The sequence below is a fragment of the Sciurus carolinensis genome, chromosome 1, assembly GCF_902686445.1.
Source record: "Sciurus carolinensis chromosome 1, mSciCar1.2, whole genome shotgun sequence".
NCBI classification, from domain to species: Eukaryota; Metazoa; Chordata; class Mammalia; order Rodentia; family Sciuridae; genus Sciurus; species Sciurus carolinensis.
In genome coordinates, this window is record NC_062213.1 from 159,130,951 (window position 1) to 159,156,431 (window position 25,481).

General features: G+C 38.4%; 1 protein-coding gene across 1 annotated transcript in view; it reads right to left on the reverse strand.

Moving 5' to 3' along the window:
• Patj (PATJ crumbs cell polarity complex component) overlaps window positions 1-25,481 on the reverse strand; it is a 357,561-nt gene that overhangs the window by 96,216 nt on the left and 235,864 nt on the right. Inside the window, 1 exon segment of the mRNA XM_047564312.1 lies at window positions 17,507-17,579. Within this exon segment, the coding sequence (XP_047420268.1) occupies window positions 17,507-17,579 (73 nt within the window).

Here is a 25,481-nt window from a genome sequence, read left to right on the forward strand (position 1 = left end):
TTGGGGAATCGAACCCAGGTCCTTGTGCTTGCAAGGCAAGCACTCTACCGACTGAGCTATCTCCCCAGTCCCAGTAGGTTAAATTTTAGAAACTAAAAAAGTTCTGAACAAATGGATTACCACTTCAAGAATCAGGACCTAATCTATGGAAAATATTAATATCCAAATTTCTTAGTGTATCTGGTTCTTTGGATTATGTGGCCCCTGAAGAGGCCGTGGTGAGGCTGTGATATCCAAACACAGCACATTAGGTAGATGCAGAACAAACCCACAGGAAGCAAGCGGATTTTCAATAGAATGGTCATCAATTGATATCATTCATCTAAATCTCTCTTCTTCTTCCTTGGTGAGAGGAAAGAGTTCCTTAAACTACAGGAATCTTTATTTTTACATTTATCAGCACCATAAGTACAGAAGATGAGATTCTCTTGAACTTTATAACAAGAACACTAAAGGGGAGAGGAAACAGCTATTTAGTTGGTGCTTCACCTGGGGAAATTTAAGAAAACGTGGGAAAAGCAACATAGATTCCAAAGGGTCTATGCATCCTTTAAGATGTGAATAAAAACAAAAAGAACACCCACTACATCTACATCCAAAGCTACACTTTGGAACTAGAGGCTCAAGGGAAGCAGTCTGTCATACGGAGTCAGATCTCAATGCTACTTATACCACAAACCTCTTCCTTCCCCTCAGCTAGGAGAAAAATCTCTCCTTGCTCTGAGGTCACCTAACATCTTACCGGACCCTCTTGTGTCACCTGTCACCTCTTTTTATCCTAACTAGTACATTGATTCTCATCTCTCTGATGAGAACGAAAGCCCCCGAATCTAACAGCTGTGCCCTACCCATTCCTTTGTCTAGTCCATTCTGATATTCTCCTAGGTCTGGCTCTCTTCAAAGTCTCTTTCCTACTTCACAGTTAAAAGTCCTCTTCTGCCTTTGGCTTGCCATGACTCCACTCAGGAGGCCGTGAAGTCCAAATCCAGATGGAGAGGAGACTTGGGCAAAAAGGAAGGTGGAATTGAGAGAGGACAGCATTGAACCATTTACGTTTTGGGAGAGCTGAAGTGATTGCACTGTGGATTCCGCTCTGAAAACTCAATGGCTCATGGAGTGAGGTGCCATCAACACCCCCACTTGCCCAGAGCTTAGAAAACAGCAAGCAGTCAGAGACAGGAAGAAGAAATAGGTCAGCAGCATGAATCTGAAGGTACGAGTGGATCCCAGGGGCTTGGGGACCATCTGGCTGGCGGATGGTGGCCACTGGCACCCAAGATGACTCAGCTAATCCGGATGGCTGGCATCCCCCTCCTGCTTGCTGCTCTTCAAGGCCACCTGTCTAAAGCTGCTGGCTCAGTCAAGCTTGCTCAAGGAGAACGACCTTCCCTAGGAAGACCACGGTCAGCAGACGGCACGGTGAATTGCCTTCCAAGGATGAATACATGCGAGAGGCAGGGCTCGTGACTGGACATTGAATGGTCTTCACTCAAAGACAGACTAAGCCACGAGGGCCAGTCCCCACCGAGGCCAGTGCTGCCCTCACCTCGGGACGTTCTACTCTCCTTCCAAAATCTCCCCAATAAAGCAGGGATGGTCATTATTTTATTTTATGCTACTGTGTTTTTTTCATACCTACTATTTATCTACAGTTTCCCACAGCTGGGCCATGAGAGCCGCGGCAGCAGGAATGAAGTTTTAGAGACAACCCTCAATACCAGTTAAATTCATTAAGGATGGTACTGTGGATTGCAAAACATTTCTGGGCAGATGAATGTTCAGTGTTGGTGGCTACCCTGTTCCCTCATTTAACATGACAAAAGAGCATATCGGTATACACAACTGTTTTCCTTTTGATGAGATGTTACTAAGCACAGCAAATCTTTTTTTTTTAAAGGCAACTATACCTCCCTGATACAATTAAAAGTTCTTCATCCCTTTTTTTTTTTTTTTTTTTTTTTTTTTTGTGGTACTGGGGATCAAACTCAGGGCCTTGTGCTTGCGAGGCAAGCACTCTACCGACTGAGCTATCTCCCCAGCCAATTAAAAGTTCTTTAAAAATAAATCTTATGGTGGTTCAAACTTTTTCATCCCTGTAGTTCCTAAATCTAATTCTGTTTTCAAAAATACCACATGATGGTCTGGGGAGATAGCTCAGCTGGTAGAGTGCTTGCCTCGCAAGCACAAGGCCCTGAGTTTGATCCCCAGTACTGCAAAAAAAAAAAAAAAAAAAAAAAAACACATGATTTATTACTCTCATTGCCAGCCTAAATTCACAAATATTTCTTTCTGTAAAACCATGTTACTAGATGTGACAAATTGAATTTCTTTCTTGTACTCCAATCATGAGCATGTTATTAGGCTACCCAAAATTCCAGAAAGGCAATGCACAATTAAAAACAAAATGGAAATCATGCTAATGGCATTCCCTCTGCAGTCCACCTCTCCATGCTTCATGAGGCCAGCTCTGTCTTCACTTAGGATTCAAAAGAGCACAACTTCTGGGAAAAAGGAAAAATGAAGGTTCTCGCTCACATGAAGGTATTTAAAAGAGCCAGGCTGCCGTCAGATGGAGGAATGGAGTATATACCCCTTACTAAACCCCAGTTCTACTTGAGCTCTTGGCATCTCTTAGGAGACCACTGTAGTGGCTTTTAAACAGAGTTTCTCCCTCAGGACACCTTTACCGTTGCTGTTCCACTCATCTGCCTGAAGTGGAGCCTGATGAGACCATTTCAGTGTTCAAAACGCCTCCAGAGCTCCAAGCCCCTAATGTGTTAATTCAAACCTCTAAGATTTAAAATCAAGTCTCTCTCAGTTTGACCTCAGACTATTTTTTGAACTTCGTCTTCTATTATTTCCTTCACACTCCCTCATGTTCTCCCTATTCCACGTTTTTTCTTTGCTCCAGTGATTTTGTTGTGCTACTCCATCTAAATATATGCATATTTCAGTGTTCAATCTCTCCACCACGAATAGCTGGTCCCCCCACCAGGAAAGATTATTCATCTTCTCTGAACTTGCTCCTAAAGCTTTATTTTACTTCTTAGGGCACAGTGCATTTTAGTAATATACATGTATTTTTCCTATAAGACTAAAGTTCTTTGAGGGTGGAGACTGTGTGATTAATCTACATTCTACACAACATAGATATTTGGTAAACAGCAGCAGAAGGAAAGAAATTAAAGGGATACAAATAGGTAAAGAAGAACTCAAACTATCACTCCTTGCAGATGACATGAATTCTATATTTAGAAGATCCAAAAAATTTCACCAGAAAACTTCTAGAACTAATAAATGAATTCAGCAAAATAGCAGGATATAAAATCAACACCCACAAATCAAACATGTTCCTGTATATCAGTGATGAATCTACTGAAAGAGAAATTAGGAAACTACCATATTCACTAGTCTCAAAAAAAAAAAAAAAAAAAAAAAAAAAAAAAAAAAAAAAACCCAAATACTTTGGAAGCAATCTAACAAAAGAGTTGAAAGACCTCCACTGAAAACTACAACACACTAAAGAAAGAAATTGAAGAAGACCTTAGAAGATAGAAAGATCTCCCAAGCTCTTGGATAGGCAGAATTAATGTTGTCAAAATGGCTATACTACCAAAAGTGTTGTACAAATTTAATGCAATTCCTATTAAAATCCCAATGACATTCTTCATAAAACTAGAAAAAGCAATCATTTGGAAAAATAAGAGACCCAGAATAGAGAAAGCAATCCTTGGCAAGAAGAGTGAAGGAGGAGGCATCACAATATCAGACCTAAAACTATACCACAGAACTATAGTAATAAAAACAGTATGGTATTGGAACCAAAACCAACACATAGATCAATGGTACAGTATAGAAGACACAGAGACAAGATCATAAAAATACAGTTATCTCATACTAGACAAAGGTGCCAAAAACATACAATGGACAAAAGATAGCCTGTTCAACAAATGGTGCTGGGAAAACTGGAAAGCCAAAATGAAATTAAACCTCTATCTCTCACCCTGCATGAAATTGAACTCAAAGTGGATCAAAGACTTAGGTACTAGAATAGAGACCTGAACCTACAAGGAGAAAAAGTAGGCCCAAATCTTCACCATAACGCCTAGGGTCTGACTTCCTTAACAAGACCCCTAAAGTGCAAGAAGTAAAATCAAGAATCAGTAAATGGGATAAATTCAAACTAAAAAGCCTCTTCTCAGCAAAAGAAACAATCAATAATGTGAAGAGAGAGCCTGCAGACTGGTAGAAAATCTTTACCACATCCACCTCAGATAGAGCACTAATCTCCAAGATATATAAAGAACTCAAAAACTTAACACCAAAAAAACAAATAACCCAATCATTAAACGGGCTAAGGAACTGAACAGACACTTAAAGAAGAAGAAATACAATTAATTAACAAATATATGAAAAAATGTTCAACACTGCTAGCAATTACAGAAATGCAAGTCAAAACTACTCTAAGATTTCATCTCACTTCAATCAGAATGGCAATCATCAAGAATACAGGCAGGGCTGGGGATATAGCTCAGTTGGTAGAGTGCCTGCCTTGCATGCACAAGGCCCTGGGTTCAATCCCCAGCACCACCACCCAAAAAAAATGTTGGCAAGGATGTGAAAAAACAGGTACACTCATACGTTGCTAGTGGGAATGCAAAATGGTGCAACCACTATGGAAAGCAGTATGGAGATTTCTCAGAAAACTTGGACTGGAACCATCATTTGACCCAGTTATCCTCTGATTTATACCCAAAGGAGTTAAAATCAGCACACTACAGTGATGCAGACACATCAATGTTTATAGCAGCTCAATTCACATTAGCTAAACTATGAAACCAGGCTAGGTGCCCTTCAATAGATGAACAGATAAAGAAAATGTGGTACATATATTCAATGGGAATATTACTCAGCCTTAAAGAAGAATGAAATTATGGTATTTGCTGGTAAATCAATGGAATTGGAGAATATCATGCTAAGCAAAATAAGCCAATCCCCAAAAACCAAAGATCAAATGTTTTCTCTGATATGTAGTTGCTAATTCACAATAAGGGTGGCAGGGCTGCAGTACTAGGGAAGAATAGAGTTACTTTAGGTAAGGTAGAAGGGAGTTAAGGGAGGGGAGGGGAGATGGGAAAAGAGGGATGGTAGAATGAATCTGATATTATCACCTTATGTACATATATGTCTGCATGACCAATGTGACTCTACATGTACAATCAGAAAAATGAGAAATTATACCCCATTTATGTATGATATATTAAAGTGCATAAATGCATTCTACTGTCATGTAAACAAATTAGAACAAATAAAAAAGTAATTATGAAATGAAATTATGAAATGAAACATCAACGATTCAGAAAAGCCTGTACAGTAAGAGTATAGAGAAGCAGCAATACTGTTCTTGCCATTCACCTATCCAACAAATATTTATGAAACCAGTACTATGTGCTAGGCATTGGTGAGTCTGTGGTGATGAAGACAAGAAGCCCAGATCTACAGAAGAGTTCAGTCTAGTGTGGTGCTTGTAGCATACATCCTGAAAACATTGTGATAATGAGGTAAATATTAGAAGCAGAACCCTAACTGAGAAATCCATTTGGAAATGGGTTCCTCTTTTTCCATGAGGCCCATAAGACATCACACAACAGACAAGGGATAATTTTAACTTGCTAAATGAGTCATGAGTATTACACAACCACAAAGGGTGTGAAGATTACTGAAGGGAATGGTGTGGAAGGAAGCCAGTCACCGTAACAGGATAACACACTTGAGCACCTCTTATAGTCTAGACACCAAGGTCAATACTTTCTGCACATTATTTTATTAGGTTGAGTCACTGGAAACCTGAAGAAATCTTCCAAAAGACAATCCTTCAAAGAACCAGGCTGTCAATTAATAAAGAGGAAGTGGGAAGGCAACCCAAGTGAAAGAAACAAAATGACCAAAGATATAAGGGCTGCAGAGACCAAGGTGTGTGTGGGAAATATATAGATGCATGAGATGCAGCTAGTGCTTTATTATACATTAGTGAGAAAAGAAAGCTGGTAAGTTGTGGAGGTAAGTAAAACATTAACCCTGAAGTAATGGTTTGCTCTGGTAGGCAAGAAGGAGGTATCAGAGAGTTTTGGGCAAGAGGATAAGTAAGGTGAAAGGTGTAAGAAAGAGACCCTGGCAATCTAGAGAATGGGAGAAATATTTGCAAAGTACACAAGAGTTAAGGGTTAATATTCAAAATATATAAGGAAGCCAAATAACTGAATAGCAAGGAAATTAATAATATGATTACAAAATAATAGGGTCTGAATGGACATTTTTTAAGAGAAGACATACAAATGACTTTATGAAAAATTTAATATCACTAATCATCAGAGAAATGCAAATTAGAACCACCATGAGATATTACCTCACACCTGTCAGAATGGCTATCATCAAAAAGATGAAAGATATGTGTTGGTAAGAATGGAGAGAAAAGGGACGCCATGCACATTTTTGGTAGTAATGAAATTTAGTACAGTTATTATGGAAAATAGTAAGGAGGATCCTCAAAGAATACAACAAAGCTACCACAGGATCCATCAGTTATACCACTTGATATACATCCAAAGGCATGGAAATCAGTATGTTGAAGTCCTATCTATAGTCCCACTTTCTTTCTTTCTATCTATCTATCTATCTATCTATCTATCTATCTTAGTCCCACAACAGTCAAGGTATGGAATCGAAATACTTGTCTATCAATGGATGAATGGATAAAGATAATGTAGTACTTATACACATAATGGAATACCATTCAGCCTTATAAAGAAGGAAATCCTACTATCTATTTATTTTTTTTATTTAAGTTTTTTTATTTTTACGGACTGCATTTTGATTCATTGTACACAAATGGGGTACAACTTTTCATTTCTATGGTTGCACACATAGATTCACACCATTCATGCAAACATACATATACATAGGGTAATACTGTCTGTCTCATTCTATTTTTCCTTCCCCCATCCCACTTTCTTCTACACCATCCAAAGTTCCTTCATTCTTCTCTCCCCCCTTAGCACCCCCGTTGTAATGTATCGTCATCCACTTAGCAGAGAAAACATTTGGCCTTTGGATTTTTCGGGCTTGACCTATTTCACTTAGCAAGATATTTTCAACTTCATCCACTTACCAGCAAATGTCACAATTTTATTCTTCTTTATGACTGTGTATATTTACCACAGTTTCTTTATCCACTCATCAATTGAAGGACATCTCGGTTGGTTCCACAATCTATCTATTGTGAATTGAGTTACTGTGAACATTGATGTGGCTGCATCACTGTAGTACACTGCTTTCCAGAGTGGCTACACCAATTTGCAACTCCACCAGCAATGTACGAGTGTGCCTTTTTCCCCACATCCAAGTCAACACTTATTATTGCTTGTGTTCTTGATAACAGTCATTCTAATTGGAGTTACATGAAATCTTAGGATGGTTTTAATTTTCATTTCTCTAATTACTAGAGATGATGAGCACTTTTTCATATATTTGTTGGTTACCTGTATATCTTCTGTGAAGTGTCTGCCCAGTTCCTTAGCCCAGTTATTGATTTGGGTTCTTTGTATTTCTGGTGTAAAGTTTTAAAAGTTCTTTATAAACTTTGGAGTTTAGTGCTCTGTCTGAAGTATGTGTGGAAAAAATTTTCTCCCATTCTGTAAGCTCGATTTTCACATTATTAATTGTTTCCTTTGCTGAGAAAAAGCTTTTTAGTTTGAATCTATCCCTTTTATTGATTCTTGCTTTTACTTATTGCATTATGGGGGTCTTGTTAAGGAAGTCTGGTCCTAAGCCAATGTGATGGAGATTCAGGCCTACTTTTTCTTCTATTTGGTGATGGGTCTCAGGTCTAATTCCTAAATCCTTGATCCATTTTGAATTGAGTGTTGTACAGGGTGAGAGATAGGGCTTTAATTTCATTTTACTGAATATGGAAGAAATCCTACTATTTATAACATGAATACATGAATGAACATGGAGGAGATAAGGAAACATTCAGGCACAGAAAGTCAATATCAAGTTATCTCATTTAAATATGGCATATAAAAAAGGTGAACTCATAGAAAGAGACAGTAGAATGGTGGTTACCAAGGGTTGGGGGTTGGCACTGAGGTAATTTGGTCAAACAATGCCATATTTTAGTTAGACAGGAGGGACAGTTCAAGAGACTTATTGTATAGCATCGTAACAATGGTGTGGGAAGTATTGTGGGCTGGGCTATATCTCACAGGATGAGTACTTGTGTAGCATGTATAAAGTTCTGGAGTCTACCCTTGGAACCAAAAAAAAAAAAAAAAAAAGGGAAAAAGCAAACAATGTATTGTATTCTTGAAGCTCTCTGAGACTTACTTTTTTTCCTCTAAGAGATTTTAAGTGTTATGACACACACAAAAAAGATAAATATGTGAGGTAATGCATATGTTAATTAGTTCGATTTAGCCATCCATAATGCATACATATTTCAAAACATTATATCTGGTAAGTACTTAAACAATTTTTATTTTTTAATTTAAAAAGTTGACTAAATTAAAAGGGGAAGAGATTCTGTTTGTATACAAAAGTTGAAAATGGAAGATTCTGGGGGCTGGGGATTCTGCTACAAGGTTGTGAAAATAAAATCACAACCAAAATAAATTCTTACCATGTGTCAGGAAAAAGTGTTAGGGATTCATAAACATTATTTAATTCTTCCAACAAATCCATGGAATTAATTATTTTTTATCAATCCCACTTTAAATGTGAAGAAACTGACACAGAGCGTAACTGGCTAAAGCTCACTCTGCTAGTGAATAGTGGGATAAAGATTAGGACTGGGACCTGCCCGACTTCTTATGCTGTTAAGAATCACCAACAGTAGAAATGCTAATAATCCCTTATAAAGACATTTAACTGTGTGGATTATAAAATACTTTTACCTCTATTTAGTACTGATCCCCGTGGACACATGCGGGGGAGGTCATTGCCCTGGCTTCATAGAAAGACAAACTTTGGGAGGTTAACTGCCCTTTCCAAGGTCATATGCCCAACAGGTGAGTGGCAGAGCCAGAATGAGAACCGGCTGGCAAGCTTCCTGTTCCATTGGCAGCTTTGTTTCTCACCCTGCCAGGCCACAACTGCATGAAGCCATTTTTTTTCTCTGTTAAACCCTTGTGTGCCCAGAATACTGCCTGACTCATACTAAAAATTCAACAAATATCTGCCGCATTAAGGGATAAATATGAGATATGATTAGTATATAATAAAAGTGCTTTTCAGTTATGCTGAATTATTAGTATTTGGTACGACTTAATAGTGATATGGTTACATTTTGTTGTTTGGTTATGATTAAAATGGGGGCGTTCAGTCATATGCCAGATGTGAGTTATGTTTAAACACTTCTAGCAACAGCTGAGGGGCAAAGGGTAGGGTGAGAGGGGCCACCTGGCTAGAGTGGAGGGGAGGAGGGTGTGGTGGGAGACCAGAGCACGGCTATACACTTCAGGCACTTCCCCCAGGAGGGGTAGCTTTGATCATTTGGTGGCATTATAGCCACAAATCCAGAGGGGAACTCAAGAGCCCTCTTGAGAACATAATTCAAATTGTAATGGTGCAACAGAAACATAATATAGTATAACCTTTTAGAGAAAAGAATTTATTATATAAAGACCCAACTGTGGTTTGTTTTTGAAAATGGAATGTACAGGATGGCACCCTACACAAAGATTCACTTCTTGCTTTTTTCTTGAAAATTGAACCCACTAAATCCCCAGGCCTTTTTATTTTTTCTGCATTTTATTATTGGTGCATTTTAGTTATACTCAATGGTGGGATTTGTTGTTACATATTCATACATGCATATAATACATAATGTAACAATATAATTTGGCCACTGTCACTCCCCAGCACTTCCCCACTACCTCCCCATTTCCTATCCCTTGGTCCCTTTCCTCTACTGATCTCCCTTTGATTTTCATGAGATCCCTACCCTCCTAAATTGCCTTTCTTTTTTCCTCTCTAGCTTCCACATATGAGAGAAAACATGATCCTTACCCTTATCTCCTGAGTTTGATTTATTTTGCTTAACAAAATGGTAGTTTCTAGTTCTATCCATTCTCCTGAAAATGACATATATTTCATTTTCCTATGGCTGAATAAAACTCCATTGTGTATATATACCACATTTTCTTTAATCATCCATCTGTTGATGGACACTTCAACTGGTTCCATAGTTAGGCTACTATGAATTGTGCTGCTCTAAATATGGATATGCATCATCACTGTAGTAGGATGACTTTAATTCTTCAGGATAAACACTCATGAGTGGTATAGTTCAGTCATGTGACAGTTTCACACCTAGACTTTTGAGGAACCTCCATACTGATTTCCATAGTGGTTGTACTAATTCACAATCCCACCAACAGTGTTCCTTTTTTCTCCACATCCTCTCCAGCATTTATTATTATCTGGATTCTTGATGACTGCCATTCTGACTGGTATGAGATGAAATCTCAGTGTAGTTTTGATTTGCATTTCCCTAATTGCTAATGATGTTGAACATTTTTTCACATATTTCTTCACCATTTGTATTTCTTCTTTTGAGACGTGTCTGTTTAATTCATTTACCCATTTATTTAGTTGGGTTATTTGAGTTTTGGGTATAGTTTTTTGAGTTCTTTATATATCTAGATATTAATCCTGTGTCAGAAGAGTACCTAGCAAAGTTTTTCTCCCATTCTGTATGTTCTCTCTTCTCTCTTCACATTTCTAATTGCTTTCTTGCTGTGCAGAAGCTTTATAATTTCATGTTGTCCCATGTACTAACTCTTGATATTATATCTGTTTTTTTTTTTTTTTTTTTTTTTCTTTTTTGGAATTGAACCAGGGGTTCTTTACCATGGAGTCACATCCCCAGTCCTTTTTTATTTTGAGATAGGATCTCGCTAAGTTGCTTAGGGCCTTGCTAAACTGCCAAGGCTGGCCTTGAACTTGTGATGCTCCTACCTCAGCCCCCTGAGTAGCTGGAATTACAGGGGTGCACCAACCCACCTGGTTTGATTCAGCTATTACAATAAGGTTCCTAACCCTTAAGTCTGGTATTATTTATACTTTTCATATATTATCAGCATGGTTTATTTAAAAATAAAAAGTTTTCTAAACTTTCAGAACACAATGATGTTATTTTGAATGAGAACAAGTTATTCTTCTGGATGATTAATGATGCTGCTAGGTTAAGGCATAAGTAAAATTTATTTTTTACAGGTGACAGAATGATTAGAACCATTTCTGGGGTTAGTACAGTTTAAAAGTAAAAACAATAGCTAATATTATACAACATAGTGAAAGTTAAGTACACTTCAATAACTTGATAAATAAAATAGTTTACATTTAGTAATTGTTTTGTGCCAGAAGCTATACTAAATACTTTATATGCAGTGCTCCCTTTATTCATTATTATATATTTAAATTTTTTTGTGGTACTATAGATGTAACTCAGGGGTCCCCACTACTGAGTTATATCCCAGTTCTTTTTATTTTGGGACAGGGTCTTGCTAAGTTGCTAGGGCTGGCCTGGAACTTGTGGTCCTCCTGCCTCAGCCTCCCCTTGGGTCTTTATGACGGGTTTCTGAAAGCTTGGTGACAATACACCCAGGCAAAGATGAAGAACTGATGCTATGCTGCGTACCTGTACGTGGACACACGGGAACATATTTACCTTTTTTAACCCCAGTCTCTTCTGTGGAGTGAAAAGACTCACTGTCTCCCAGTCTGGATACAAGTGAGACATAAAACTAGGTACTGAAAGCATCTAAGATTGTGCTCAACACAGTACACACTGCTTTCAACCGCCCCCTTTAAGTGCTGGGCTCTGAGCAGGAAGGCAGCAGAAATCTGGCTGGGAACAGCCTAAGAAGACAAGCAGCTGATATTCAAAGTCATTCCTAACAGAAGAAAACCAAAGAGAAACCCCAGAAATGGTCCTCCTAAAACTAAGCACTGACACCAACAGTTTATATTTCTATGCCCAAAGAGTAGGTATCTCAGAAGCGCCATAATTTAAATACAGCCAAGTTCTCTTGGTCATTATAAAGGTACTTTCATTTTGCATGCAGAAAACAATACTTAAAGTAAAAGACAAATTCACTTCTATGGAAACATTCATGTCAATAATACTATATAAGCATTATTCTAAAATGTTTTCCCTCCCTCAAAAGATTGATATGACTTTCTGTAAACACAAGAGAAGAATTAACAAGCAGTAACTTCTCTTTTTCAAGATGGGATCTCCCTGTGTGGCCCAGGCTGACCCTGAACTCCTGCACCTGCCTCAGCCCCTTTCCCCACACTGGGGGTGGGGGGTCCTACAGGTGTGTGCCACCAAGCCTATGTGCCAGACACAAGATATATACAAAAACATGCAGTAGTTCCCCACTTATCTGTGGTTTTGCTTTCTGTGACTTTAGTTATCCACAGTCGATGGTGGTCTAAAAATATTAGAAGAAAAATTCTAAAAATAAACAATTCGTAAGTTTTAAGTTGTGCACTGTTCCGAGTAGCACTATGAGATCTTGGGCTGTTGTTCTGCCCTGGATGTGAGCCATCTCTTTGTCCAGCATACCTGAGCTGTCTACCCGACCAGCCTGTTAGACACACAGCAGCCATCTCAGTTACCAGAGTGAATTCACAATATCATAATGCCTTATATAGAGTTCAGCAGTGATTGTGGCTTTAGCCATCCATTGGGGGTCTTGGAGTGTATTCACAGATAAGAGGAGTACCATAAATTTTAATCTTAATAAACTCATGAGGCAGAAACTATGGCAATGTTCCTGTAGAGAAGGGAAATGTGGGTGGAGGAGCTTACTGCGACTACCCAAAGTCTCATGTTTGTGTACGGTATGGTAGGATCTGAGCTGAAGCAGTCTGGCTCTGGCCTATCCTTTCTACCACCATGCTACCTGCCTATCCATCCTGGGTCTTCATTAGAATGAAAAATTTCCAGTGCTGGCAAAACTGTGGCAAGATGACTCTTGGTTAAAATTTTGAACTTGTGTAGTTTTTACTCAGAAATGGTACATTAGGGACATCTGTGCTATAAAAATAAAAGCACTGGTACTTAATGACTCTCTCTCTCTCTCTCTCTCTCTCTCTCTCTCTCTCACACACACACACACACACACACACACTCATATTTTAGTGCTCTTTTAATGCCAAGATATTGGAGATTGTCTGAATATCTATAAACCAGAAGAAAAAGAAACTCTGATAGAGCATAATGCAACATTTCTAAAGCGACAACACACTTAAGTAAAAGAGCAATATTTTTCATTTTAATGTATAGAATCTTCTTAGTACTATCTGTACAAGGCATCTCAAATTTAAACTCCTAAAACAAACCTCTTAATTTCTACCTTCTTATTGAGCGATAGCAGTTCATTTGTAGACTGTAGTAAATGGCCTCATAATCTAACCAGAAAAGAGAATCTGTGATTCTCTATTTTCCCTCAGCTCCCACATTTAACCCATCAGGTCTGACTCAAACTTTGAAACAGCTGGATTCTGCCCACCTTTCTTTGCTTCCAATACCTATACCTCGTCCAAGCCATAAATAGGTCTCACCTGGGCTTCTGCCTCCTAGCGTATCATTTTTACCTTCCTAGAGTCCATCCTTACCTAGAAGTTGTAGGAGACTATATATGTCCCCAAACCTCTACAAAAAATAAGAAGGGATGTTGAGCTGAAGATAATTAAAAAGTAGATGTGGGAGAACTTCCTGCCTATTCTCTATGGACCTAAGAGCAGGACTTGATTTATGAAGATAAAAGGCAAAATGACATTCCACCCAATCACCAGGGAGAACAAGGTTAACCATGAAAATAACTTTGGACCCTTACTGGTCTGGAGAGGGCACCAAAGGAATCTTATGGCAAGAAGCCTTACTAATTAGCCTTTATTTTCTAGTTATTTGCCTTCTTCTAAGTTGCCAATCCTAGAGAGTCAAAGTCTTATGCTATTGTTTTGTCACTTCTCTAAAGAAAAAAATTTTTTTTCTCAGTGAATTGGAAGGCCAAGGTAGGAGGCAGCCTCAGCAACTTAGTGAGACCCTGTCTCAAAAAAGAAAATTAAATAAATAAATAAAAATAAAAAGAACTGGGGATGTTGCTCAGAGTATATCAACCCTGGGTTCAATCCCAGTACAAAAAAAAATTACTCTTTTTTGGTAAAGAGGCTATAAAAACTGGAACTCCAAGGCACCTCTTTGAGAATGACTCATTCCTGGGGGGTCTCTCATTATATGTGAAATAAACATACTAATAAAATTCAGTTTTCTCTTAGTAATCTGCCTTTTGTTACAGGAATCTGAAGTTGGAATCTATGGAGGCCAAAGAAAAAAAATATTTTCCATCCTCCAAATGACCAGATGGATCTTTAAAAACTGTGTTTCTGGTCACTTCACTTCCGCAGCACACAGAATAAAGCCCAAGCTTCTGATGTGAGGCCTCTCTGCCACCTCCTCCCTCAGGCTCATTCTCACTTGAGAGTTATTTCCGTCCCCTCTGCAGGGCAAGCTCTTCCTCCTTGCTTTCTGTGTCTGACTCCTTCTTTTTCAATACTGAGTTTGCTTCACAGGTATATTTTTGTCTCCCCACCATTCCCGTGTCCGACCACCACTGTTACTATGTCCTATCATAACATTCCATTCATGTTAAGCCCAGCAAATGGCAGAGCTGCATCTTTAAAAACTAAACAGGCATTTCCAACCGCACATTCTTGGCAATGGAACCTGCACATCATTTATCCAACACGGTGGGGGAAGTTTCTCACTTTGCATTGTGAAAAAGACAGCCAGATATCAACAGTTAACAGACATGAAATAAGACAGAATTTTGACGAAATGTTCATTTTCTTAAAGAGACTTCCTCCACGGCTGGAGAGCTTGAATAGCCTCCTGGTCAGTCTTCTGGAAGCCGTCCCTCACAAAGTCATTCAACTTGGCTTCCACTCTGGGAAGAAAAACCACCTTTTCTCCACTAGTTTACCTTTTTTTTTTTTTTTTTTAACTTTAATGTCTTCTACTGCACTTGGTCCTTTTCGTGTGTGGGGAGATTTTTCCTGCATTTGGATTCTTGACCTTCATCTTGGTACTGGTGGCTTTGATTCTTTTCCAGTCTGGTTGGTTTTTGTGCATTTTTGGCTGGAGTATCTTGTATAGATTTCTTCACTGGAGCGTTGCCTTCAGTCTCCTCATCACCAGAATAATTGTCATTGTCATCTTCATCACTGCCCTCCTCCTCATCAACTGCGTCCTCAGAACCTTGTACTTTCCTCTGTGGAACCTTGCTACCACTTCCAGGGGAAGATGGCTTTCCAGAGACTGGTGAGCTTTCCATCCTCCTCTTCTTCATCTTCTGACTCTGCATCTTCTGCCACAGCTATTAAGTGCTGTCCAGCAATGTGCTCAGGTCCTAAATCACACTTTGCCCTTAAGACTACAGGTGGTGCAACTTCAAAGTCCCCAAGTGAAACTGCTGATTGTAGAGACATTTTCAAAGTTACCAGTATTTTTTAAATTGGACTGACTTCATAATTCATTGCCTCTTTTTAAAGAATTTGTAGCTCATCCTTTGTACGACAGTCCCTAAACCCAGGGGTGCTCTACCACTGAGCTCTTTCTTCCCAGCCCCAGTCCTTTTTCTTTTTTATTTTGACAGGATCTCACTAAGTTCACTAAGTTACCCAGGCTGGCCTTGAACTTGTAATGCTCCTGACTGAGCCTCCCTGGTTGCTTGCATTATAAGCACATGCCATTGTGCTTGGCTCTAAACGGTTCTTAATGATAACGGGTGCTTATTTCATCATCCACCTTAAAAAAACATTTATCAGCCTTTAATTCATAACCAAAAAGTATTTCTGGGCCTTCTGAGGAGCTCGCATCTAGGTCCATTAAATTTTCCATGGGGTGGTGGCATGCACTTAGGTGGGAGAGAAGGCTGGTAGAGATGAACTACTGCTGCAGGGCAGAATGTCGGGCTGGCTCCTTATCATTTCAATCTTGTTGAATTTCACCTGTCCAAGGGGCCTTCTCTATGACCAATGAAAGTGGTCACTCGGTCATGCTCTCTATTTTAATTCTCTGCCAGGTACTGATCACTATGTGGTAATTCTCTTGGTTTATTTATCTGTTAGTTAATTTATCTTTCTCTCCTCATTAGAATGCAAGCTGATCCATAGCAGAGAGACTTTATTCATATAAATATCTCTAATACTCAAAATGGTGCCTAATACCAATAATATGAGCTTGTTGGATACTTATTGAATGAATGAGAAGAATGTGTTGTTGTATAATCAAATTTTTACTAAAAAGGACATTATTTACATATAGCTATATATTTTTGTTATAGAAGCAAAGGAAAAAAGTATGGAAATATACTTCATAGTAAACATTAATTGAAAGGAAAATTAACTTTTTTTCCCTAATAATTCTACATCTGCAATTAGTAGCAAGTATGTATTTCTTCTTGGAATGAAAAGGTAATTCAATAAGTTAAAAAAATGTGAAAGGAATGAATATTTTCTAAGTTCAAGAGACAAACTGATTTATAGGTTGAACATTCCTAATTCAAATATCCCCAAATCCACAATGCCCCAAAATCTATTTTTTTTTTTTTTTTTGGAGCATGTATATAAGGTTACAAGCAGACAATTTCATATCTTATCTCACATGAAGGGCCACATTCAAAACACTGGCACACTAAAAATACTGCATAAAATTATCTTCAGGCTATGTGAACAAGATACATATGAAATGTAAATGAATTTTGTGTTTAGGTTTGGGTGCCACTCTTAAACCATCTCAATATGTATATACAAATTTTCAAAATGTGAAAAACTTCTGGTCCCAAGCATTTCAGATAAGAGATACTCAACCTTTTTAACAATAAATATCTCTTTCTCTCCAACTCTAGAAGCACACCAATATTATAGCAATCTTGTTCTAGTAATTTCTCCATTAATAGATGAAGTAACTGTTTAAAGATATTTGTTATTGCAGGTGTTGAAGTGCTTCAAAACCATAAAGAGCGGGCTGGGGAGATAGCTCAGCTGGTAGAGTGCTTGCCTTGCAAGCACAAGGCCCTGAGTTCGATCCCCAGTACCGCAAAAAAAAAAAAAAACCCATAAAGAAAGGGGTACAGTTCAGTCATAAAATTATTTTCGAATACATTCTGAAACATTTAATCTGAACAAAATTATACAACTTGAGGAAATCAACTTTGAAGATGGTAATACTCACGTGGTTAAGTTCTAATATGCTTGTTTGACATTGTTTAAATTACTTTTTAATCAAATCTCAAATGTTTTCTATTTTAGTTAGGGAAATTTGCTTTTTAATACATAGGATGCATAAGTGGTGAAAATCCCAAAAGTCAGATTAGGGAAAGTGATCATGACAAAACCATATAATGCACCAAGAGTTAATCTGGAGCAGCCTTACCTCAATAGAAGATGGGGAGCTTGACGGCAGCGGGAAGGGAGGAACGGCCATCTGATTGACTGCGTCTTCATTTCTGCAGAATGTTAAAATAGGCAGAATCAGTACAGAGTAAATGCTGAGTTCTTGGCTTAAATTACAAATGCTTCCTCAGTTCTCCATTGAAAATGCACAGAATTAAATACATATTTAAATACATAGGTTTCGAGTATGCAGAGCAATTAGACACAAAAAGAGATGTATTACTCAAGGGACTCAGATACAATTATTAGTGACAAAGAACGATGACACTAGGCATTCGCCAGATCCTGCTTGGAAAGTCAGGAGCCGTGGAGGATGATTTTGGAAAGGCGTCAACTTGCTCAGCAAGGTGGAATATAAATTTTTCAAAAGGGCCTATATAACCTCTCAGCCCCATTAACGTCTAGAGCATTTTGTTCTTTGAGCTGGAAAGGTTCCCAGCTTTCTCTCTTGGTTTCTAACTTTCTTCTGCCAAATGAAGGATGGTGGATGTCTAAGACAGGCACTGCATGGCGGACTGTGAGGAGGAGTGATGGATGGGGAGTGTGGAGCTCCCTGCAGACAATGCCTTGTGAATTCTCATTATCCTAATGGAGCAGAGGAAATGGAAACTGCAACCTTGTCACTAGGGCAACAAGCGCACAACAACTCCTAGAACAGCAGTTCTGATTATTTGGGCCTATTTCCACCACATTACTAGCAAATGGTAGATGTGGGAGATGACTGTCCATCATTCATGATATAGGACCAACATAATTATCTCAAATTATGCAAACTCCTTCCTTCCTTCCTTCCTTCCTTCCTTCCTTCCTTCCTTCCTTCCTTCCTCCCTCCCTCCCTCCCTTCCTCCCTTCTTGGTATGGGCAATTGAATCCAGGGGCTCTCTAACACTAAGCTACATCCCCAACTTTTTTATTTTTATTTTTAAATTTTGAGACAGGGTCTCAATAAGTTGCTGAGAACAACTTAAACTTGTGAACCTCCTGCCTTAGATTCTTGAGTTGCTGGGATTACAGGTGTGCACCACTGTGGACTTTGATTCATCTTTCATAATATAAATCAAGAATGCTTACAAAGACGCATCTTGCTGGTACGTCAAGATCTAAGAGTTCCTAGATCTCTGTTCATATAACTGGTGTACCTAAGGGAAGCCATGGCCTGACTTGGGAGGGCATTCAGTGTCCAGCCCCATTTCACTTCTTGGTTCTCCCTGACTTGGTAACAAGTCCATTGGTCCATGTCATTCCTGCTTTGGTACTTTAATCATACTGCCTTACATGAAATGCCAGTCTTAATTCAATTTATATGCATCCACCCATCTTTCTCCTCCAGTGCCAGTTAAATAACCACAAATAAGTGAATCATTGCCTTAAATTCAGAGACTATATATTGATATCCTCCACATTCATATATTTGACCCACATCCATTTCTAAGCTTAAGAGCTATATATCCAACTCCTCCTTTATATCTTCTCCAGTAGATGTCTTACAAGCATCTCAAATAAAATAGAGCTTTTTATCCCTCTCAGTTCTCAGATGGTTCCACAGTAAAGTCTCCTCACCTGAGTACTCATCAATAATATCTGTGTCTGTCATTCAAACAGTTTTTGAAAGCTTTCATTCCTCAACTGTACTTACAAACCATCAACTCATCATGTTTATTCTGTCTTTAAAATGTACCTTGAACCTTTCCACTTCTTTCTATCCTATGCTATTGTAAGTCATGATCATTTCTCATCTGAATTAATGGAGAGCTTTCTCCTGGATCTCCACACTTCCGCTCTTTCAGCAATCCTCTCTAGTCCATGCCTCACTCAGCAGAGCTATTGTGGTTGTAACATACAAATCTGATTATATTTCTATCTCTTGCTTAAAATCCTCCTATTGCACTTAGGATCAAGTGTATTGTGTTATTTAATGAGAGAAACTCACTCATTAGCTGTGGGGCTTTGGGAAAATCGCTTCTCATAGCCTCTGTTTCCAGAGTGCTAATGTAAGTAGGTTCAACTGTAAGGATTCTGGTGTAAATTCCTTGTGGAATGAGAGAGCATATAAAGAAATGAAGACTAGACATCACTTCTTGGATTCATGGGTTATCTATAAAGGAGCCAAACCAAAGTAACTGGGAGAAAAACTAAAACTATAAAATAGTACTGGAGAGGATGAAAAATGTATCTGTTCTTTCCTGACAGTATTTTGAATACCTTGAGCATGCACTATTATGTAAGAGATGGCTATTTTTTTTTCAAGGGTTACAATCCATTCCTCAGCAGTCTGCTCATACATAGAAAAAGTAGTTACCCTGAGGTGAGTCATCCAATTTCCCCGATGGTAATACTCCTTCCCATCTAATTTCTTCCACTGAATAACACAATAGAGCTCAGCTCAGCTAAGAACCTAATACCAACAGGACATATCTGCTCCAGATTTGGAACTCACACAGCAGAGTGCATTTGGCAATAATTAAGTAGATGCTTTTATATCTCTTTCAAAGATTACCAGCATTGAAAAGATGACCACACTTAAATTCTCATTGAGAAGTCCTGATTAACTAGACCAAGTTAGCTCAAATCGGTCAAGTTATCCCTTCATAATTTAAGGATTTTCCCCAAATTAGTATGACTTCAATGCCCTTTAAAGTCCATTTAAATTTTTTTTTAAATCTCATGTAATAGGAAACCTACACTTAGTCCCAATAGAGAGAAGAAAGCTGCTATAAGAGGTTTCAGTTCATAATTCTTTATAATCCACTAAATAGTGAATTTTCACACACCTCAGCATTAAACTGTGGAGAGCTGACACACTAGCAATTTCAAAGAGAAAAGAAAGAAGAGGGAAACCAAAGGATAGGAGGCATTTACACTGTAACTGAGCAGTGAGCCTGAATGACTTCTGGGCAATCTTTGACCTCCTAAGATTCACGTAAGGAATGAAATCTGTTTGCATTATAAATCATCTTCCTTTCCATAAAGTTAATAAGTCTCTTAGACAGTGGTGCCCCATATAGAATGCAATTCTTGATGGCAATTGTTTGGTAGTGTTGTTATCTTTCAGAGCTGCTAGAGAGATACAGGAGTTGGACCATGGATAAGAGAACTGTTTTCCAGGGTACAGAACCTTGTGTGTGTACGGAAGTCTCCCCAGTCCTTGGGGAAACATTTCAAGGCCCCCAGGGGATGCTGGAAACCAAAGATAATATTGAACTTGACATTTATTCTACTTTTCTCTGTACATACATAGCTAAGATAAAGTTTAATTTTATAAATTAAGCACAGTGAGGGACTAAAACTAAGAGAATAATTATAACAATAAATTGTAATAAAGTTATGCGACTTGGTCTATCTTGAAAGAGTCAAGACAAATACAGATATTTTTGGAAGAATAACTGAGGCCACAGTTGCGGGGGACTGTTGTGTGACTTTCTCTATACAAATCCTGCTGTTCTTTCTCTCTCTCCAAGAACAAGGGTGGGATCTTATTTCCTTGAATCCCAGCTTGTAGCAGGACACTGAGCGAGAGAGTAGGCAGACTGCAAGAGTCTGCTGAGTCAGAGGGACCTGAACAAGGCAGGAAAAGGAAAGCAGAGCCATCAAACAAGACCCTGGGCTTTCCAAGCTTCTTCAGTGAGTTAACGACAATGTGCAGCCAGTGATGGGCCAGCTCTCAGAAGTACTGCATGTGAAGGACGTTCTCTGGGGTGTCTGCCCAACTCACAGCCAGCCCCTGGATGGGCCATCTTGTTTATTCTAGCTAACTCAAACAACCCTGCCTCAACCTGAGTGGATGGAGAGGGCAGACATCTGTCTTAGTTTGGGGCCAAATTCTCCCCGGGACTCTTAATCTCAGAGAGACACAGACCTCAGGACTGTGGTGTTAAGACACTACCAGAGGAAATGCTCAAGCTGTGTGGTTCACAGCTCCCTTCTGCTGACAGCTCTGGAGATGCCGGGCTGCCTTCCCTTCAGTCTTAGTTGTATGGCTCCTTTAGTAAGAGTCTGTGGGACATTCTTTTATTCTTTTTTTAAAAAAAAATTGTTATTGTATAGTACAGAATGGCTTTATTTTGTGTATTTTTATGTGGTGCCAAGTATTGATCCCAGTGCCTCACCTGTGCTAGGCGAGTGCTTTGCCACCGAGCTACAGCCCCAGCCCAGACATCCTGGCATTCTTTCGACACATTCTCCTTTTAAGCTTACTTAAATTGCTTGAAACTCAACAATACAGCTCTCGTTTTATTTTAAACACATTTATTTAACAAATATTTGTGCTATGGATACAAAAATGAATAAAACACATTTACTGTCACTGATAATATTAGTTAGTGAGGCATACAGCAAATAAACAATTAGATTTGTGGAATTAATATCCAGGGGCTGTCAGTTTTATTTTCTCCCCAAAAGGATCCTAAAAACACTGCCAATTCGGTTTCTTGTTTGTAGAATATATTTACAGCAAACACACATTTTGGATCTTGATTTCAATTCTACTTTTGTTAAAAAAAAAATACACTCATGTTGGTAAAAATCCTGCAATGTTGAGTTAGGCAGAATGATAAGAAGGCTCCTGAGATTCCCTCCCCTGGCTTATGGACTGTGAATATGATGAATTTCACTTCCATGGTTAGAAGTGATATGGCACAGCTGACTTTAAGATGAAAAGTTATCAGGTTGGGCCTGATCTAATCACAAGAAACCTTTAAATCTGGAGATTTCACTTCTCAGAACCTCAGTGTTTCTTAATTAGATTGATTTACACAAATTCTAAATGGATGTAAACTCTTTGTGAAACACCCGAGGTCAGAGACAGGAAGTCCAAGATGAGAAGCACCATTACTGCTGAGGATGAAGGGGGCCCTCCTGGCAAGGAAAGTGGGGAACTCTAGGAGATAGCAGGAGCACTCATTTGAGAACCAGCAAGTCAACAGGAGTGAGCCTGCAAGTGAACTGTCCCCCAAGGTCTCCAGAGAATTCAGTTTCACCAACACCATGATTTCCGCCCCATGAGACCTTGGGCAGAGAACCTAACCATGCTGTGCCAGACTTCTGATCTATAGAAACGTGAGCCAGTGAGGGCGTGCTGTTTTAAACCACTAAATTTATAATTTGCTACACAGCAAGAGAAAACTAATACATGACAGAAATTTTCGATCTATAAACCATGGTCACCAGAAACAGCATTTGAGTGCTTACCACGTACCATTTAACCTCCATAACAATTCTATGTGGTGGTTACAATTATTTTCTTCATTTTCTCTGTTTTACACAGAGGTTAAGTAACCTGACTAGTCACAAAGCTACTAAATCACAAGCTAATAAATAGTGGAGCCAAGATTCAAAATCACAGCCTAGTTCCAAAACCTACTCTTTTAACTACTCTACTGAAGTGTTTCCCATTTTAATAGCCTCCTGTCACAGAGCCACAAATGTCTTCTGTCATATACTCAAATTAACATTCCTAGACTTGCCTTGGGGAGAAGATCTATGAGGTCACAATTTAGTTGTTTTGTTTTTTTTTTTTTTGGTACTGGGGATTGAACTCAGGGGCACTTTACCACTGAGCCACATCCCCAGCCCTGTTTTGTATTTCATTCAGAGACAGGGTCTGAGTTGCTTAGTGCCTCACTTTTGGGAGGCCAGCTTTGAACTTGCAATCCTCCTGTCTCAGCCTCCCAAGCCGCTGGGATTACAGTGTATGCCACCATGCCTGGCTACAATTTAGTCTTAAAGAAGTTATTTCATAACTTTTCTTAAGGTAAAATCACACACAAGGCTGAAAGTTTGCTCACATACCAAATACAACCTCCCTACCCCTCACTTCATATCTAAGTTCTGGGTGTCATGTCAACATTACCCAAAACAACAGTTGTACCCCATTTGTGTACAATGACTCAAAATAAATAAATAAAATAAATTACTCATCCCTTAAGTAGATACAAAACTATACAGTGGCTTAAAATGTTCATTATTTTAAATAATATGTGATAAGGCAGAGTATTGAAAAATACAGTGGAGTAGGACTCCCTCAGTGCTACTGTGTGATGATTATTAGGAATGTTCATGAACACTCTGGCTTGTACTCTTCTTCCCCTTCTAAGTTGAGCCAGCAGTTGATCAAGTACACTTTCCTTTTTTGCCTTAGTGATCATGGAAACATATTAAGATAGAACTTCTGTTACCTGGATGCCTGAATCACCATGGTGAACAGAGAGGGCCCCGTGATGAATCTCAAAGTGTATGTAACACAGGAAAGAAATAGATCTTTGTTGTTTTAAGCCACCAAGAATTAGGGCTGTTTGTTACTGAAGCCTAATGGAGTCTATCCTAAGTCAATCAAGCTCTACACAAGTTTATAATTTTTTAAAACCTATGTTTATACCTTATTCATAATAACTAAAAACTAGAAAACAACTCAAATGTCCATGTATAGGAGAATGGATCTACACGTTTTTGTATATTACTGTAATATACAAAATTACTTTCAGAAGTAATTTTAGAAAGAAACTTTTGATAAATACAACATGGATGAATCTCGAAAACACTATGTTGAATGAAAGAAATCAGACACGAAAGAATAATACTGTTTGATTCTATTTGTATTAAGTTCAAAAGCAGTCACAGCTAACCCAGAGTGACAGAAATCAGGAAGCTTTTGTTCTGGGGAAGGAGGGAGTGACTAGACAGTGGCACCCATGGACTTTGGGTATGGCTGAAATTCTTTATTTTTGTTTTGGGTGAAGGTTACACAGGTTATACAATTATTAAAAGTCAACACACTGAACACTTAAAATCTATTGTGCTGAGTATAAATTATGCTATGACTGAAAAATAAATCCATGATTATATGAGGTAAAGGACAACACCTATGCTATCCTGGAAAGAAATCTAGGCAAAAGTACAGAGAAAAATGACAAAAAAAAAAAAAAAAAAAAAAAAAAATACAGAGATAACTTATAAGTAAGATACAAAGCAACTTCAACAATCTTGGTTTCTTAACCTATAAAATCGGGATAATATCATCTACTAGTTGAATTGTTGTGAGATAATGCAAAGTTTAAAGTGTAATAATGGTTGAATTTTTTTTATGGTTTCATGATATTGAGTCTCAGATGCTTAAACTTCCAGGTGCTAGGTCATTCAGCATCAACTCAAAATAGTTGCCAAGACTAATGGTTTCATTGTAAAGGTATTTTTTTCCTCCTAGTTTCTTGATCCCAGCCTAATTCTGTTGCTTGGATCATGAAAAAAGTACCCTTACTGGTTTCCTTGTTCTGCTTTCTCTGCAACTAAATCAATTAAAATCATTTCCTTCTAAAAACTACCTCCTGAAAACGGGCCTGAAGATGGAACCTGAATAACCAACATCAAAGAGTTCCCTTTATTGGTGCTTGTTTTTGCTTGATTTGTAATTACTTACTTGCCTGTCTTCGAAGTTCTTAGAGAACTTCATAACTGTGTGACCTTGCATAGCATCTACCATACAGTAGGTGCTCAGTAAATAATTTGCATTTGTTCAGGAAGTCTGGACTCAGTTCATTCCCACGTCACTCTGCCTGGGTAGCATTAGCAGGCTCTTGCTGTACCCACTTCTCCAACACAGCCACTTCCCCCTGTTCTTTAAGAATACTTTATGTTTTTAGAGGCACATACATGTCATGTACAGAGATTTGTTGATACAATTGTATATTTTTTTAACCACTAAAATTATAACCATAATTCAAACTGTATTAAGGGGTTTCATTAACATGTCATTTAAAGCATTACTTCAACAGCCCTTGATGAATTCCCAAAGAGAAATATGAGACACTCTAAGATAAACTCTAGAGGCACACATGGTCAAAAGAAGAAATAATGGGCTATAAATACAACATATTTATGTTTCTGGGAAGCTCAATGAGCAATTTCTGAATGAGGAAAAATAAAAGATACTACCAATGTAAATGAGGCGTGTATATGTTTAT